The sequence below is a fragment of the Recurvomyces mirabilis genome, assembly GCF_035927965.1.
Source record: "Recurvomyces mirabilis strain CCFEE 5264 chromosome Unknown scaffold_23, whole genome shotgun sequence".
NCBI classification, from domain to species: Eukaryota; Fungi; Ascomycota; class Dothideomycetes; order Mycosphaerellales; family Teratosphaeriaceae; genus Recurvomyces; species Recurvomyces mirabilis.
Window position 1 is genome coordinate 147,740 of NW_027041957.1, and position 16,543 is coordinate 164,282.

Genomic DNA, 16,543 nt, shown 5'->3' on the forward strand with positions numbered 1-16,543 from the left:
ATTTTGCGACAGCGGCTCGGCCCTCCCAAGCGGCTGTGGCTGAGCAGTTAAACGCGCATACTGAATAACCCAGGGCCTCGTTTCATGGAGCTAGAGGGTCTCTCCAGTGACGACGACTACATTCCTGTTCATAACATGTGCTGTTTCTGCCCTCGCAGCTTGTGATTTCTTGCTATCCTAAACACACACTCATTTACTTGCATCGATCTTGACGAACAAGCACAATTCCCTCCTCAGACACAAACATCAACTCTGACTCTTGGAAGATCTGAGCTAGGCATTCTGCTGTATAAGCTTACACAACCTAGCTACAGCATATCTACCACCATGCGCTTCTCCCGATCACAAGCCGCTGTCGTGCTCGCCTCTGTTGCGGCGACAGCCAAGGCCCAAACCTCAACAGCATGTGATCCGACTAAGAAGACTTGTCCAGCAGACACAGGTCTCAATTCCAAGACCTACTATGCCGACTTCACTCAAGGATCAAGCGCCAATGCTTCGTGGAGTGGCGCAGCTTATACTGTGATCAACTACGGCAAGCAGGGTGCAGAGTTCTCCATCTCTAAGGGCACCGAGGCTCCGACTATCCAGACCGACTTCTACTTCTTCTTTGGCCGTGTCGATGTTAAGATGAAGGCTGCGCCGGGTACTGGTGAGTGATTCTCACGCCTCAGAGTCTTGGGCCTTGCTGATCTTGTTGGTAGGCATCGTCAGTTCGATCGTGCTGGAGTCCGATGACCTCGATGAAGTGGACTGGGAGTTTTTGGGCGGGAATACCGGGTAGGTCGTCCCATTTCTCCATCTTCCTGCACAATTTGACAAGTGTAAAGCCAAGTGCAGACCAACTTCTTCGGCAAGGGCAATACCACGACCTATGATCGTTCGACCTACTACGCCGTGACAAACCCACAGACTCAGTTTCACACATACTCCGTCGACTGGACCAGCGACAAGATCGATTGGCTGATCGATGGCGTTATTGTCCGCACGTTGAAGTCCGATGACCCAACTACCGTGGGTGGCCAGAACTTCCCGCAAACACCCATGCGCCTCAAGCTCGGCAACTGGTGTGGTGGATGCTCTGGCGAGCCCGAGGGCACCGTCCAGTGGGCTGGTGGCCAGACCGAGTTCGGGGGCGATCCTTACGTGATGTACGTCGAGAGCGTCGGCATTCAGAACTACAACCCAGCCGACTCGTACACATATGGCGACACTTCTGGAAGCTGGGAGAGCATCAAGTGCGGCTCTGACAATGCTCCGACTGCTAGCCCATCCGGATCGGCTGCGTCTGTCGCCATCACACCAAACCCCACCAGTTCCACTGCGAGCGCCACTGCGAAGAATGCTACATCCGCGGCATCGACTAGCAGTGTCAGTGTCGCAGGTATCGATCATCAGACGGTAGCCGCCGTCTCGAGCACATCGACTGGCAGCAGCTATAGCATGAACACTGCCTCGGTCTCTGCCCAGAACAGCGACAGCATGACCGCGGCCGCGTCTGCGTCTGCCGCCACGACGGAAGTTCCCAAGGTCTCGCCGACTGCTGGGCGTAATGGCAGCAATGCGACCACTACTGGCGGCCCTTCGCCATCGCACACGAATGGTGCTCTGGTCAATACTGTCATGACTGCTGGCTCAATCCTCAGCATCGCTGCTGCTTTCTTGCTGCTGTGAAGCGTAGGTCATCTTTAACTGGATCGAGTCCCCAACGAGTGGATGAGAGACCTGGGTAGGTCAACTCGGGTCGGCGTTTGGAGTCTGGGACACACCACAATACCCCTAGAATGTACTTCGAGTTTGGCTTTTTCCACAGCATGTCTTAGTATGCAGCAATTCGTCTAGACAGTCTGGAGACCTGCAATTTTGAAAGCGACATGACAACCGTGTCTCTCATGCCTTCTGCCGCACCTGCAGCTTCTTTGGTTTCCTGTCCGGGTTTCTGGATCTTCGTGGTGGACTACGCGGCTCAATGCCAGCCATCCTCTCCAACTCCTCGGGTGGTGGTGTAGCCTGTCTACCGATCTCAGCGGCTACATGCTTCACAGTCTCATCTTCCCTCTCGTCCTTCGCTGCTTTCTTTGGTGGTCCGATTTGCATGAATGGACCCGTCAAGGCTCCTACACCCAGTCCAACGAGTGCGCCCAATCCTCCCACCGCCAGAGTCGCGGTCGCGCCGACCAGAGTCCCTGTCAATGTGCCCAGACCTGTGCCAACTGCACCACCGATACCGAAGCCACCAAGGGCGCCTTGTATACTGCCGCTCTGTAGCCATGCTGCTGCTTTGCCTTGACTACGTGCCTCCAGCTGCTTGTGGAAGGCTTCTTTTAGCAGCTTTGCTCGTCTGTCCGGATCTTGTGTCGCAGCAGCCTTTTCCATCAGGTCCTTGGCTTCTTGGGCGCTGTCGAGGGCACCCTGTGCGGCCTTGACAGCTTCTGCTTTCTGTTCATCTGATATTCCGGGCAGTGACATATTTGCGCCGTGTTCGCGACAGCGTCAATCTGGCGGCGAGTTAGAGCTGTAGTTTCCATGTTCACAATTGCATTAGTGACGTATGTCAAGCAGGACGGAAGAGCTGGTCGTTTATTTCGAAGTCAAATGCGAGAAGAGAGTTTGAAGCCTTGCATTCCAAAAAGTCCAGACGAGCTTCTTCTCCACTCCACCTCCACTTCCACCTCCACCTGCCGATACGAGACCATGCACCCGGCCTACCGTTCACAACACGGACAGACGAGAACCGAGACCGAGTATACGCCGATGCCGTTCGTGATGGCCGTGTCAGCCATAGTCCTCAACATAGATGGAGGAAGGTGATCAACGAGCCATCATGGACCGCAACAATGATATGAGCGGCAAGGTGTGCTTCCACAAGCTCTTACGATGAGATGTGGAGCGCTAACAAAGCACCGTCTATAGGTCTTCGCCTTGACAGGAGGTGCAAGTGGCATCGGTCTGGCTACTGCAAAGATACTACACGCACGAGGTGCTACCGTCTCTATTGCCGATATCGACGACAAGGCACTCGACAACGCCGCCATCCTACTGCACTCTTCCACAGAGGACCGATTCATGGCCACAAAAGTCGATGTCTCGAAACGATCAGACGTAGATTCGTGGATCGAGAAGACCGTCAAGCAGTTTGGCAGACTAGACGGCGCAGCGAATTGCGCAGGTGTCATTGGCAAGGTGAGACTACCCGTTTTCATGCTCGACATATTTAAACTGATCAAATCCTAGCACCATGGTCTCCGCGCCGTTGAGAATTTAGAGGACGATCAATGGGATCTCATCATGGCGGTCAATCTCACGGGCATGATGTACTCGTTACGAGCCGAGCTCAAAGCTATAAAGGGTCCTGGGAGCGTGGTTTGCGTCAGCTCGGTACAGGGCACGATGGGTTTCGCGAACGTGAGATCTCCTGATACTTGCGCGGCGACTTGAGCGTTGTGCTGATATGATACCAGCACGCCGCTTATTCTGCAAGCAAACATGGGATTCTGGGCCTAGCACGCAGTGCCGCGAAAGAGGTCGGCGAGCGGAATATCAGAGTCAACATCGTCACGCCGTAAGTTTTTTGCTCCACCGCTCTTCGCTGTTGATCTACGCATGATACTGACCGTATCTAGCGGGTCGATTGAGACGCCGTTGATGGACAAACGTAACGCTCTTCCTGGCATCACGGATACAGGTATCACACCAACTCCCATAAATCGTATAGGCACGGCGGAGGAGTGTAGCAACCTGATCGCTTGGCTCCTGAGCGATGAGGCGTCATTTGTTTCGGGCGCGACGTACGCTATTGATGGAGCCTGGGCATGCTAAGCGCTTTCCTGAAAATATGCTAAGGATTTCGAACAACTTCGGCCGCAGTTCGTTCCTTTTGACACTAAATCCGGCTCTAAACCTCTCCATACGCTATATGCTACCGCCTCTCGAATCTTGGCCACACCGTAGCACAATCGCAGCATCATCATCACGACGAAGCATTAGGATAACCCTTTTTATCAACAGGATTAGCCGGTCCACCTCTCTGCCCAAGCACACCACCAACATCGAAATCCTTCTTCTCCTCTTCCTGCACCTTCTCCCTCGCAGGTGCCTGCTCGGCCTTCTTCCTATCGAGATCACTTTCCAACCCTGGCTGGGCTCCACTAGCGCCGGACTTGGTATCGTTGGCGTCTGCGATCTTGTCTTCACCGTAGACTGCTAAGGCATCGCCATCGTTCTCCTTGTGTCGGCCCACATCCTCTTCCGTCAGACCTTTGGCTTCTTCGCCTGGACCTGCGCCTGAGATGCCATAGCCTAGGCTGGAGCTTGTTGCGTCTTCGTAGTTGGCTTGAGTCCGGGGGACTCGTTGGTCGCTGAGTGTCTTGTCAATCAGTGGACTAACGGGGTGAGACGCTGGTTGTCCTTACGTTGCTCGAGACTGTGATACCTGGTGTGCATTCTGTTCTGCTGTTCTCTCCTCTGCTGGCTCTTTTGACGCTGCATTGCCTTTCGTCTCGTATACTTGATCCAGAGATGGCTGAGCTGGACCACTCGGGTTGAGACCGTCGCTAGACATGCTGCTGATCAATGTATTACGAAGTATGCGTCGATGATCTCCTCTGCTTAGTAGTTGCTCCTATGACGATCTGATATTTCTGTATGAGATCAGAAGTCTATCTTGCATCCTTCCCGCGTGCCTCGACAACAAAAAGTAGCTGCCATGCGCCATCGGACCCCTCCAAAATGCAAAATGCCCCTCTCACGTCATCGACCATCATAAGACGGGACAAGAATAATGTATGAGCGCGAGTAAACTTGCATTGAGCCGCATATATGTAGCAAGATAAAGTAGATACAATAGCCATATCAGCAACGCTTCTCCTCATCACTGGCATTGAGGTCCAGAGCTGTTCATTGAACCAATCATCTCCCAACCGCACATTATGGCAAGCATGTCACGAACAGAGATCCTGGGCAAGGTCTACAAGATGGTGCCGCCCATGCTTGAGAAGTTCCACAAAGGTGAGCACGAGATCAGGCACTCCTATGTCATGTTGCATCTTTCCATGCTAACACCCTGTCACAGGCCAGCTAGGACGTGTAGCAGTCATCGGCGGCAGCGAGGACTACACAGGTGCACCATACTTCTCAGCAATGGCATCAGCGAAACTGGGAGCAGATATGGTGAGTTCAATCTTCCTTGGTTTGATCTTCTCTCACTTCGCCATGCTGATGAGATGATCTATAGTCCCACGTGATCTGCGAACAAGGCGCCGGCGTCGTAATAAAATCCTACTCCCCAAATCTGATGGTTCATCCCTACATGCGACAAGAAAAGAACTTCAAATCCGGCGAAACCATCGACAGCGTCTCGGAGCAAGTCGTAGCTATGCTTGACCGTCTGCACGTCGTAGTAATAGGACCTGGTCTCGGCCGTGACCCAGCTATGCAGGAGACGTGTGCGCGGGTGATCACAGAGGCGAAGAAGCGCGGAGTTGCTTTCGTCCTAGATGCCGATGGTTTATACCTGGCCCAGACGCGGCCGGAGCTAGTAAAGGGGTACAAAGAGTGCATACTTACCCCTAACGTGGTGGAGTTTGGTCGGTTGGCAAAGGCGCAGGGGATTGATGTTGAGAGCGAGGATCCGGAGAAAGTGTGCGAGAAGCTTTCAAAGGCTTTTGACGGCGTGACGATAATTCAGAAGGGGAAGGTGGATTATATCTCGAATGGCAAGATGACGCTTGTAAGCAGTGGAGAGGGCGGTCTCAAGCGGTCTGGTGGGCAGGGCGATACTCTGACCGGATCTTTGGCAACACTTCTTGCATACCGCAAGGCGTACCTGGACAGAATATGGGACCACGAAAACGATATGAAGCCCGATGAGCTCTTGGCGTATGTGGCATATGGCGGTTCGGCGATCACGAGGGAGTGCTCGAGGCTAGCGTTCAAGCAACATGGACGAGCTCTGCAAGCCAGCGATTTGACGGAGCATGTGCATACCGCTTTCATGGATGTTATCGGGGAGAAGCCTACAGAAGAGAGCAAGTTGTAAGGTATTTGGAAGGGATGAAGCATATTTGATTGCATTGCGGTGGCGTACAGGACTGAACGATATATGTACATAATGCACAACATTGAAAGTATTAACAAGTTGTAGATACGAATCTTACTCTCAGTCACAGTCCTGTGGCATTTGAGTTCTGACTCCTCTTACCTTGAATCGGCTGTATGATTGAAGATATGAGCTGGTCTGACCGGCCTAGGATATTTGCCAGTGGTGCAACGAAAGCTGCGCGTTCCATCGGTTTCTCCCATGCCCTCTGTTTTGACAACATACACGAAAGCGAGGCCGTGTCGAGACCAAAAGTGTAAGTCCATAGGTAGAAGTAGCTGTCGGAGTATAGAGCCTCAGGCGTTGCCTCGAGTTGGATGGTTGAGCCTGATGATTTTGTTGTCGCCGTTGACGTCGCCAGCAAAGGACCTTGCTGTCGTTATGGTAATCTTGTAAGACCAACTGATTACCTTCCTTGGAACACATCCAGTCTGAAACGCACGAAGATCTTTTACCCACTTTCTGGCTGGCATAGATATTCTTCGACACTGTTCTGATGCCGGTCTGAACTGCACTGCTGTGAGAGGCAGCTCACGGCTTGCGAGTACAACGGAGGGCGGCTTCAGCATCGGTGACTTCGTCACCATGCTGTAAGGATGTTTTTTATGCACTGCGAGTCTTCAAAAGTGTTCAGCGATATTCCGAAAGGTTTCGGCTTACCATCACATCCGGACGGGCCAGTGACGGCATGACGGGCTTCTGATGCTACCGAAACCCTGGGCATAAGGTAATATGCATTGCGGTGCCATTATTATTATTCCCTGCTTGAGGGTGTGCACAACCGATGATTTCCTGCTCGTAGCTGATGATTGTCCAAGATACTGGTTACAGGCAATCGTTGATCTGTCGCGAGTGACGTGGTATCGTTTCATCCATCAGCGTGCTAATTTCGTCTGGTCGTATAGTATACGAAATCTGGCATAGGTGAAGCATTGCGGAAGCTTATATCCTTAAGAGGCACCGCAAGCTCTTTCTTTCTAACCTCGTCTCGGCGAAACTTTTGAGCCGTGTGCCTGATCACCAGAGGTCAGCAGTGAATCCCGCGGGCATCCGGTCGGTTCCTTTGAGCAGATCTCATCTCATCATTCGCGACAATTTCGGGCGTCAGAGTCAGGCGCGAATGGCTTCATAATAACCAATTCAACGCCTCGGCAACACCACAACTCCTTCTGCTGCAAAATGACGCTGGCGGCAACGGCACAGTAAACAGTAGATAAAGACTACGAGCTCGCATTCTCTTTACGAGCCACTTATTACCAACCTCGGAGGTTGATGAGATAATTCGGAGCTACTGTCAGCCTTGCATAAGCAGCTGCATTGCTGAGCTCGTCGCCCCTCACCCAATCGATCCGCCTATCTCAAGCGAAAATTACAGCACATTGAACCAGGCGGCTGCTCGCCAGCATTTCTACTACGACGACGACGTGTGGATTGGAGAGGATTCGCCAGTTTGGCGACTTCGACTGAGAAGTTGCATTGATCGAAAGACGAAGCCATGGCGCAAAGCTTGAAGAAAGTCGTGAGTGCTATGCGATATAGTCACGGAACAGCAGGCAATGTAACTGACAGCATTCGCAGTTCACTGGCCTTCACAAGCCAAAAAGCGGGAGCAACACACCAGCAAATACCAGCGACAATGAGAGCCCATCTCGCCACAGCACTGACGGTGGACGTAGCGGACGTATTGGCACGGGATTTTCTGCCCTGTCCAACGGAAGCGGTGTAGGGCATAAGAGCGTCGACTCACCCCGGCCTTCGAAAGATGCCGGGCACAGGAAGAGTCTGCATAGTCCTATGGGCTTCCTCAGACGGAAAGTGAGGACTGGATCGCCGGACGACTCGTGGTCAGAGACTGAGGATCTTCCACTGAACCGTGACGGCGAACCGGCCAGCCGTGGCCAGATCCGGAAGCATGAGAAGCAGGCGGCGCAGGAAAAGCACAAAAAAGAAGCAGGGGAACGTTTGGAGGCTGACAGGAAGAGGAAGGAGGATATGGCCGCGAAAGCCAAGCTGGAGGAGACCGAGGACCAGAGGTCGAGATATGGAGTCCTACCTATCAACAACTACGCCTACGACGAGAAGATTGAGAAGGCTCTCGAGCGGGAGCAGGACATTCGTACGCTTACTGCAGAGCAGGTCGGCCAGGTCGTCGTGTTCCGAGCTCGCTTGCACAACATCCGGAAACTGTCAGCTCATCTAATGTTTGTTGAGCTTCGACAGCAGACGGCCACCATACAAGGTATTCTACACGAGCACGGCGGCGTCTCGGAACATTTCCTCTACTGGGCGGAGCACTTGCACGTTGAGACCGTGGTCAAGATCAAGGGCGTCATTCAGGAGCCGAAAGCCAAGCAGGGTGAAGTCAAGAGCGTCTCGATCCACAACATCGAAATCCACATCCACGAAATGCATGTGGAAGCTGCGCCGACCGAGCCATTGCCATTCACGGTCCACGAGGCGGAAGTTAGCCAGGCCGATGCGGAGGTAGAGGGTGATACTCGCCACCATGTCTCGGATCGTGCACGCCAGAGCAATCGCATCATTGATCTAAGGACGACTACTTCGCAAGCCATCTTCCGCGTACAGTCCGCCATCTGCCACGCTTTTAGATCGAACCTTGCCGGACTCGGCTTTATTGAAATCCACACACCAAAGCTTTGGGGTGCTGCGTCCGAGTCTGGCGCCAGTGTGTTCAAGGTCGACTACTTTGGCCGGCCAGCTTTCCTTGCGCAATCGCCTCAGCTTGGCAAGCAGATGGCTATTGCATCAGACCTGCGCAGAGTGTTTGAAATTGGTCCCGTGTTCCGTGCCGAGAACAGCAACACCCATAGACATTTGACCGAGTTCACAGGTCTGGATCTGGAGATGGCCATCGATGAGCACTACCACGAAGTCCTTCGTACTCTCGACAGCACGTTCAAGGCTATCTTCAAGCACATCTACGATAACTACCGACCTGAGATTGAGGATGTCAAGCGACAGTTCCCTCATGAAGATCTGGTATGGTTGGAGGAGACTCCCGTCATTCCATTCGCGCAGGCTATCCGTATGCTCAATGAGTCTGGACATCTGAGCGAAGATGGCCAGCAGTTACCTGAGAATGAGGATCTTGGCACACGTGATGAGATCGCTCTCGGAAGAGTGATCAAGGAGAAGTTGGGAGCCGATTACTACGTCCTGGACAAGTTCCCTGCGTCCGCACGTCCTTTTTACACTATGCCTGATCCGAACGATCCCACCGTCACGAATGCCTTCGACATCTTCTTGCGCGGCCAAGAGATCCTGTCCGGTGGTCAGCGTGTACACGATGCGTCAATGCTAGTTGAGAAGATGGAGGCGATGAAGATGGACCCGAAGACTATGGAGGAGTACATGACCGGCTTCGAGTGGGGTGCGCCACCTCATGGAGGCGGAGGGATTGGTCTTGAACGTATCCTCATGTTGTTGCTGCAGCTCGGCGATATCAGACATGCCACGCTCTTCCACCGAGATCCGCGCTCGCTGCCATTCCAGCCGCCGATCAAGCAGCTCAGACATCCTGAGGCCAGCACTTTGCACCCACCATGGTCTGGCAAGGATCGCGCGGCTGCTCACATTGATCTGCAGCCGCTCGAGAAGCTCATCGCTAACTACGGCGATGCGTCCAACACATCTTGGCTCGAGCCGAAGTTCGAGATCTTCCGCGAACCTCATACCGGCGCCGCTGTCGGTTTTGTGCCTCATCAAGGCTTCGCCATCACAATCGGCGACCCGTTGTGCCACCAGACCCAATACGCCAAGGTCATCTCCGCCTATCTACGCTACATCAAGAAAGAGCAACGTCTCAAGCCTCTGTGGCTCCTGTGCGGTCATGAAGCCCAAGAAGTTCTGGGTGTGAAACTCGCTTGGCGTACTTTCTCTGTTGCCGCTGAGCAGCGTCTTGATCCAGGTAATAATCCTGCACAGCACGACTCGGAGCTGCAGAGGAAGTGTAGACACGCTGAGAAGGAGGGCGTGAAGCTCCATGATATCCCCATCGGCACACCTGTTCCGGAGGACATCAAGCAGCAAGTCGACAAGCGTGTTCAGGACTGGCTTCATGGCCGTAAGGGCAAGCAGGTCCATCTTACGGATGTTCATCCGTGGCAAGATATGCCTCACAGACAATACCACTACTCCACCACCAAGGACGGTGTGATCGCTGGTCTGATTATCCTGGCTCAGCTCTCGCCAGACCACGGCTGGCAGGTCAAGTTCTCCCTCGACTTCCCTGGTGCACCATCTGGTGCGATCGAGTACTTGGTTCTGCACGCCCTCAAGGCTTGCGCGAACAGTGGTGCTACGACAGTGACATTCGGTGGCGGTGCGATGAATACCTTCAAGGTCGGACACAACATGCGAGGCACACGCGTGAAGGTCTTGTCTAAGGCTTACCATGCTATTGCGAACGAGCTACACTTGACGAACAAGAGTGAGTTCAGGGAGAAGTTGGGTGCGCAGGAGGATCCGATCTACAGTAAGTCTGACCGTATTGTTTGCGGCTATGTCCCTTCTGCTAACGATATCCTAGTCTGCTATCCACCTCACGGCCTGGGTCCCAGCGGTGCTCGCGCTATCCTGTCGTTCTTCGAGGATGACGATGAGGGCGGCAAGGTCTAGAAGACCGTGCACAAGGCGTCTTCGAAGTTGAAATTGCGGCACTCGCCACTCGAGAAGCTGGGATCGACTGTCAGAGAGTCGGTGGTCGGGCTGAGCTCGGCGAGGAGCTTGAGGAGCGTCACTTGGTCGTCGTCTTCTGCGAGTTCCTTGCAGGATGGCACTACCGTCGGGCGCAGAAGGAGAGGCAGTGTCAGTGTCAGTCCGCTTGAGACACCTACCGAGGTTGACGAGGAGGACGGGAAGTGAGAGAGACCAAACAATTCTGAGGCAGGCTGGGGATTTCGTTTGTACAGATTGCCCGTGATTGACACGGATCGGAACATTGACTGTTTAACCACTCGCACGGTTTACCAACGTTAGTCCAGGGCAGTGAGATAGCAACGTTCATAATGTGCAAAGCTGCTAGGATCCGAATTTTGCTCCCGTGTAGTCTTACGTTTGTGAGTCTTCTATGCTCTGTCGCCTACTTCTTCACTCTACACTCCTGCAAGAACCCCAACACCACCTTGTTGAAGTCGTCAGGAAACTCCCACATGCACCCATGCCCGCCTTTGCACGTCAAAAACCTGCTCCCTTCTATCCTCTCCGCCAATTCATGGGACATCACAACCGGAATCAAGATATCGGTCTTCCCGGCCAACACCATCACCCTCCCCTGCCCACCCTCATTAGCATCAAACCCACCAAGAACCTTCTCCTCGTTCTTCAGCCCTTCCAATTGCGCAGTCGTATCAAACGTCTGGATCACGTTCAACTGAGCCAAATACTCCGGCACAGCCATGTCAAGCCCCCGCATCGCCTGCTCCACCTCCAGTAGTTCGTTTGTCCGAGATCGGAAGAAGGGGACTGTGAAGGCCCAGAGTGTGACGTCGCGCATAACATCTTGCACGGACATTTCCTGCGCCATTTCGGCCCAGAGGGAGAACATGCGGGTGCAGAAGGGCGTGGGTTGGGCGTAGGTACAGCAGAGGGAGAGGCTGAGGAGATGTCGTCCAATCGTGCCGTTCGATGCGTCGCCACTCGTCTTTGGCAAAGGACGACTCGGGTGTTTGAGAGCGTAGCTTTGCGCGATCATGCCGCCCATGCTCACGCCTAGGAGGTGGAATCCTTCTCTGATATCGAGAGCTTCGAGTAGTGCTCCCAGGTCATCGGCCAGTAAGTCGGAAGTGTACGGTCCCGGGGGTCGAGATGTCTTGCCTATACCTCGATTATCGTAGCGGAGTACGCGATATCCTGCTTCGAGGGAAGCTGGGACTTGTGCTGACCATGTTTCCAGATCGTCTGCTAGGCCGTTGATTAGGACGAGCAGGTCGCCGTATTCGGGACCTTCTAGGACGTAGTTAATGCTGATGCCATTGGCCTCGATGGTAGGCATGTTGGGAAAGTAGTGGCCGCTACACCCTAGTGGTCCTGAACGAACCGGTATATGTCTCTCTGTGATGGACCTCAAGCTCAGCTTCCAGCAGGATTGATCTTGGAACCTCTAGTCTCGCGAATGCTAACTGAGTCGCTTTGCAACTGCACTCCTGGGCTGTAAGTAAAGAGATCTAACGAAAGAAAAGAAGATCAATGCCATAGAAATTGAAAGTCCAAATGCCCGAGCACGGCCTCACCAACCGCACCTTCCTTCTTGGGCAGCAACATACACAATAATCTGCGTAGTCCTCACCTTGATCAAGGAAAGATGATCTGGTAAATTACGTGAAAGTTGAGACTCATCACCGCATCCACGAAATTCATATATGTCGGTCATGCTCACCAAACGGATGCATGACGAAAGATGAGGGTCAGGCAGCCGGAGGACCAAAGCGGTTTGGCATTATTATCCCTCCGCCGAAATCCTGATCCTTCGATCCCCAAATGACAGGATTATGCGACATCCCAGTGGCGTCCGCCAACGACACATCGAATGAGCCACGGGCTACGAACTCCAGGCATCTGCCACGGATGGTTGCTGCGAGTGCTCACAGGATCATGTACTTCACATACGCTGTATACATATGATCCACCTGACCGGCCTAAGCCCGGCGTAACATGCTTACCGCCCAGCCCGACCCGTCTTCACTTGTCCAACCGTCTACCGGCTCAAAGCAATATCATCAATCCTCAAAATCATCTTCACCGTCTCGCTCGCCAACTCAATCGCGCTGGTCGACACAAGCAACGGCTGCATAACCCCCTCACCACTTCCACTAGCACTCTTCTCCTCTCCACCCATAACACCCACTCCACCTCTCTTAATACTGACACCCACGTTCCTCTCGCCCTTAGCATGTCGAGCCCGCAGCTCAGTGACAACTTTGATGCTATTCAGCCCAGCATTCTCAGCAAGCGTGACGGGGACGATCTCGAGAGCATCGGCAAAAGCTTTCCAGCAGATCGAGTCGGGATATTGTGCGGTTGTCGCTGCTTGGGAGAGGGCGGTGGAGACGGCCATCTCGGGAGCGCCGCCGCCGGGTAGGAGGGCACGTTTCTTGACTAGGCAGCGGATGACGCACATAGCATCGTGGAGACTTCTCTCCGCCTCATCTAGAATCAAGGAGTTGGCTCCTCGTGCGACGATAGAGACGGTTCGGGGAGCGTTCTCCTTGGCGTGTTTCACGCCGGTGATTTTCGTGAATCGTGCGCCGAGCGAAGACACCTCCTCGACCAGATCTGCGGAACCGAGTTTGTCCTCGGTGAAGGAGTCGATGTCGGCGATGGGTTTGCAGCCGGTAGATTTGCAAATGAATTCGACCTCATCCCTCTCGACGTCTTTGATCACCAGGATACCCAGTTTGTATAGGAAATGCAGGGACAGATCATTCACAGCATCACGAAGGATACTTTTCTGAATGAGCAGGACGTTGCACTTGGCCTTCTTGATTTTCTTGGCCATGTTGAGGAGGTAAGTACGTTCTTCCTTTAGGATCTTGTCCATCTGTCGGTAGTCATTGACCACGATCTGGTTCTCCATATCTGGTTTGGGAGGCGAGAGCTGGAATTGTATCAAGCCGATCTTGGCCTTTTCTATTCTTGTTGGTCCGCCAGCGCTCTTGACTGCTTGTTGGGAGAGCACGAGACCGTCAATCATTTCGCTGTCGTCGATGACTCCTCCTGGCTTCTTCAGAATGCGGACGTTGCGAAGATCGACGTTTTGGGCGTTGTTGGGGTTGATGGTTTTGAGGACGGCGTCTACAGCCATGGGTGCGAGTTTCGGTTCCTGGCTGACAATCTTGGAGGAGAGCGAGGTCGACGAGGCTTTCAGAAGGGTTTGGCGGTCGGCGAGGTTGATCGGGTAGCTGATCTCTTCAAGGACAGTGACAGCTTTGGCAGCTGCTCGCTGGAAGGACTCCGCAATCACTGTCGGGTGGATGCCTTTGGCCAATAATCGCTCTGCTGCTCCCAGAAGACTGCCTGCAATCACAACCACAGATGTCGTGCCATCTCCAGCTTCTATATCTTGTGCGTTGGCCAAGTCTACCAACATCTTGGCTGCTGGATGCATAACGCTCATGTCCTTGAGCATAGTGTTGCCGTCATTGGTGATGATCGTCTCGCCTTTGCCGGTCTGGATCATCTTGTCCATGCCTCGAGGACCCAGACTCGTTCGAATGGCATCTGCGACGGCTCGTGCAGCTGTAATGTTGCCTGTCCGTACTGCTGTAGGCTTTTCCTTGTCCCGGAAGGCACTGTTGCCAGCGTTCGTAGCGCCTTGCGCCATGTTGACCGAGACTCACTTCTCCAATAGATCAGATGTATGTTTGTGTGCTTTTGAGGCCGGTTTGTGTGTTGTCTGATCGTGTATAGCTGGCTCGTGGTGATCACGAATTATTGATTAGCTTCAAACGCGCTGCACTTTTCTGAGTCGCGTGTCGAGCTCGGCAAAGCTTCGGCTTATAAGCTGGCACATGCTCTGGCCTACGTACCTTGACATCGCCTTCACTTATCCGCCATTAACAAACACCATCTCGCTCCACCTATCACAGGCACCACCAACTTCTCTTGATCATAAGCTTGAGATCATTTGGGGATTCTTGACCACTACAACCTTCAAGCGCAGCCCGACGACAACCAGAGGCACGAGATCAACATAAACACTTCGCGGTATAGGCGGCCACGATGCCTTCCGCTACAGGGCAGAACTGGGAGAAGTACCAGAAGAAGTTCGCCGATGATGAAGTGGAGGAGAAGAAGATCACACCTCTGAGCGATGAGTGAGTGAAGATCAACACTCGTTACAGGATGCTGCATTGAGCTGACATAGATCAGGGACATCCAAGTACTCAAGACCTACAACTCAGCACCCTACCAAGAATCCATCAAGAACCTCGAAAAAGCCATCAAAGACAAGCAAACAGCCGTGAACGAGAAGATCGGTGTCAAGGAGTCAGACACTGGTCTAGCACCGCCACATCTTTGGGACATAGCAGCCGACCGACAGCGCATGAGCGAAGAGCAACCACTACAAGTCGCACGATGTACGAAGATCATCCCAGACGAAAAGGACAGCGAGAAGAGCAAATACGTCATCAACGTCAAGCAGATTGCCAAATTCGTCGTCAACCTGGGTGAGCGCGTGAGTCCGACGGATATCGAGGAGGGCATGAGGGTGGGTGTGGATAGGAACAAGTACCAGATCATGCTCCCTCTACCGCCAAAGATTGACCCGAGCGTGACGATGATGACGGTGGAGGATAAGCCTGATGTTACATATGGTGATGTGGGAGGCTGCAAGGATCAGATTGAGAAATTGCGAGAGGTTGTCGAGATGCCGCTCTTATCACCCGAGCGATTCGTCAGCCTCGGCATCGATCCTCCCAAGGGCGCTCTGCTGTACGGACCACCCGGAACTGGCAAGACGCTCTGCGCTCGTGCGGTAGCGAACAGAACAGACGCAACCTTCATCCGCGTCATCGGCTCCGAACTCGTTCAGAAATATGTCGGCGAAGGCGCACGAATGGTCCGCGAGCTCTTCGAAATGGCTCGGACGAAGAAGGCGTGTATCATTTTCTTCGACGAGATCGACGCAGTGGGCGGTGCGCGTTTCGACGACGGAGCGGGAGGAGACAACGAGGTTCAGAGGACTATGCTGGAACTGATTACCCAGCTGGATGGTTTCGACAGCAGAGGCAACATCAAAGTCATGTTCGCCACTAACCGCCCCTCGACCCTCGATCCCGCGCTCATGCGTCCGGGCCGTATCGACAGGAAGATTGAGTTCTCGCTTCCTGATACTGAAGGCCGCGCTAATATCTTGCGCATCCATGCGAAGAGTATGTCTGTGGAGAGGGATATTCGATGGGAATTGATTTCAAGATTATGTCCTAATTCTACGGGTGCGGAGTTGAGGGCTGTGGCCACGGAGGCGGGGATGTTCGCTATTCGGGCTAGGAAGAAGGTGGCGAGTGAGAAGGATTTCTTGAGTGCGGTGGAGAAGGTTATTAGGGGTGGGATGAAGTTTAATTCTACGGCGGCTTATGCGCAGTATAATTAGGCGTGGAAGATGTACTGTGGAGACGGGACAAGATGGCCATGTTTGGGAAGCGTGGAGGTCTGGTTTAATATGGGTGGTGGTGGAGGCTGGGTGAGCTGGAGGAGGATCCTGTAAGTATAGCGGATTGAGAGAAGGCCTGAGCGATCATGGGTATCATATCATAGCCCTTGTAACAGTATCATAACGTAACCTGCTACTTCCATTGCCAGGCGCTAATCACAGGCTCTTTTCTCCAGCATCTGATCCAGACGACGAGCAGTATCGCCAAGACACAGAAATGAAAGGCCCGACTCGACTCGAACGGCGATGGTGCTTGCGTGTTATGCCTTCTG

General features: G+C 53.3%; 9 protein-coding genes across 9 annotated transcripts; 5 read left to right on the forward strand and 4 right to left on the reverse strand.

The window, feature by feature from the left end:
- Positions 1–327: 327 nt before the first annotated feature.
- On the forward strand, positions 328–1,674 carry CRF1 (copper resistance protein; the record flags this gene model as incomplete). The annotated part of the gene is made up of 3 exons (XM_064840648.1): positions 328–652; positions 705–780; positions 831–1,674. 3 exons carry the CDS (start codon positions 328–330, stop codon positions 1,672–1,674), a joined length of 1,245 nt encoding a protein of 414 aa, XP_064691679.1.
- A 216-nt stretch (positions 1,675–1,890) lies between these two features.
- LTS14_007960 (uncharacterized protein) lies at positions 1,891–2,469 on the reverse strand (the record flags this gene model as incomplete). Its single annotated transcript, XM_064840649.1, has 1 exon — positions 1,891–2,469. One exon carries the CDS (start codon positions 2,467–2,469, stop codon positions 1,891–1,893), a length of 579 nt encoding a protein of 192 aa, XP_064691680.1.
- Positions 2,470–2,824: 355 nt separating this feature from the next.
- On the forward strand, positions 2,825–3,819 carry LTS14_007961 (uncharacterized protein; the record flags this gene model as incomplete). Its single annotated transcript, XM_064840650.1, has 5 exons — positions 2,825–2,854; positions 2,914–3,183; positions 3,235–3,405; positions 3,462–3,562; positions 3,624–3,819. 5 exons carry the CDS (start codon positions 2,825–2,827, stop codon positions 3,817–3,819), a joined length of 768 nt encoding a protein of 255 aa, XP_064691681.1.
- A 151-nt stretch (positions 3,820–3,970) lies between these two features.
- Positions 3,971–4,561, reverse strand: LTS14_007962 (uncharacterized protein; the record flags this gene model as incomplete). Its single annotated transcript, XM_064840651.1, has 2 exons — positions 3,971–4,358; positions 4,413–4,561. 2 exons carry the CDS (start codon positions 4,559–4,561, stop codon positions 3,971–3,973), a joined length of 537 nt encoding a protein of 178 aa, XP_064691682.1.
- A 376-nt stretch (positions 4,562–4,937) lies between these two features.
- On the forward strand, positions 4,938–6,037 carry LTS14_007963 (uncharacterized protein; the record flags this gene model as incomplete). The annotated part of the gene is made up of 3 exons (XM_064840652.1): positions 4,938–5,007; positions 5,072–5,169; positions 5,234–6,037. The coding sequence occupies 3 exons, from the start codon at positions 4,938–4,940 to the stop codon at positions 6,035–6,037; spliced, it is 972 nt and encodes a 323-aa protein (XP_064691683.1).
- Positions 6,038–7,592: 1,555 nt separating this feature from the next.
- Positions 7,593–10,735, forward strand: DPS1 (aspartate--tRNA ligase dps1; the record flags this gene model as incomplete). The annotated part of the gene is made up of 3 exons (XM_064840653.1): positions 7,593–7,616; positions 7,676–10,592; positions 10,647–10,735. 3 exons carry the CDS (start codon positions 7,593–7,595, stop codon positions 10,733–10,735), a joined length of 3,030 nt encoding a protein of 1,009 aa, XP_064691684.1.
- A 463-nt stretch (positions 10,736–11,198) lies between these two features.
- LTS14_007965 (uncharacterized protein) lies at positions 11,199–12,110 on the reverse strand (the record flags this gene model as incomplete). The annotated part of the gene is made up of 1 exon (XM_064840654.1): positions 11,199–12,110. The coding sequence occupies one exon, from the start codon at positions 12,108–12,110 to the stop codon at positions 11,199–11,201; it is 912 nt and encodes a 303-aa protein (XP_064691685.1).
- Positions 12,111–12,812: 702 nt separating this feature from the next.
- CCT4 (T-complex protein 1 subunit delta) lies at positions 12,813–14,438 on the reverse strand (the record flags this gene model as incomplete). Its single annotated transcript, XM_064840655.1, has 1 exon — positions 12,813–14,438. One exon carries the CDS (start codon positions 14,436–14,438, stop codon positions 12,813–12,815), a length of 1,626 nt encoding a protein of 541 aa, XP_064691686.1.
- Positions 14,439–14,836: 398 nt separating this feature from the next.
- On the forward strand, positions 14,837–16,211 carry RPT1 (26S proteasome regulatory subunit 7; the record flags this gene model as incomplete). The annotated part of the gene is made up of 2 exons (XM_064840656.1): positions 14,837–14,931; positions 14,987–16,211. 2 exons carry the CDS (start codon positions 14,837–14,839, stop codon positions 16,209–16,211), a joined length of 1,320 nt encoding a protein of 439 aa, XP_064691687.1.
- Between the last annotated feature and the right edge of the window lie 332 nt (positions 16,212–16,543).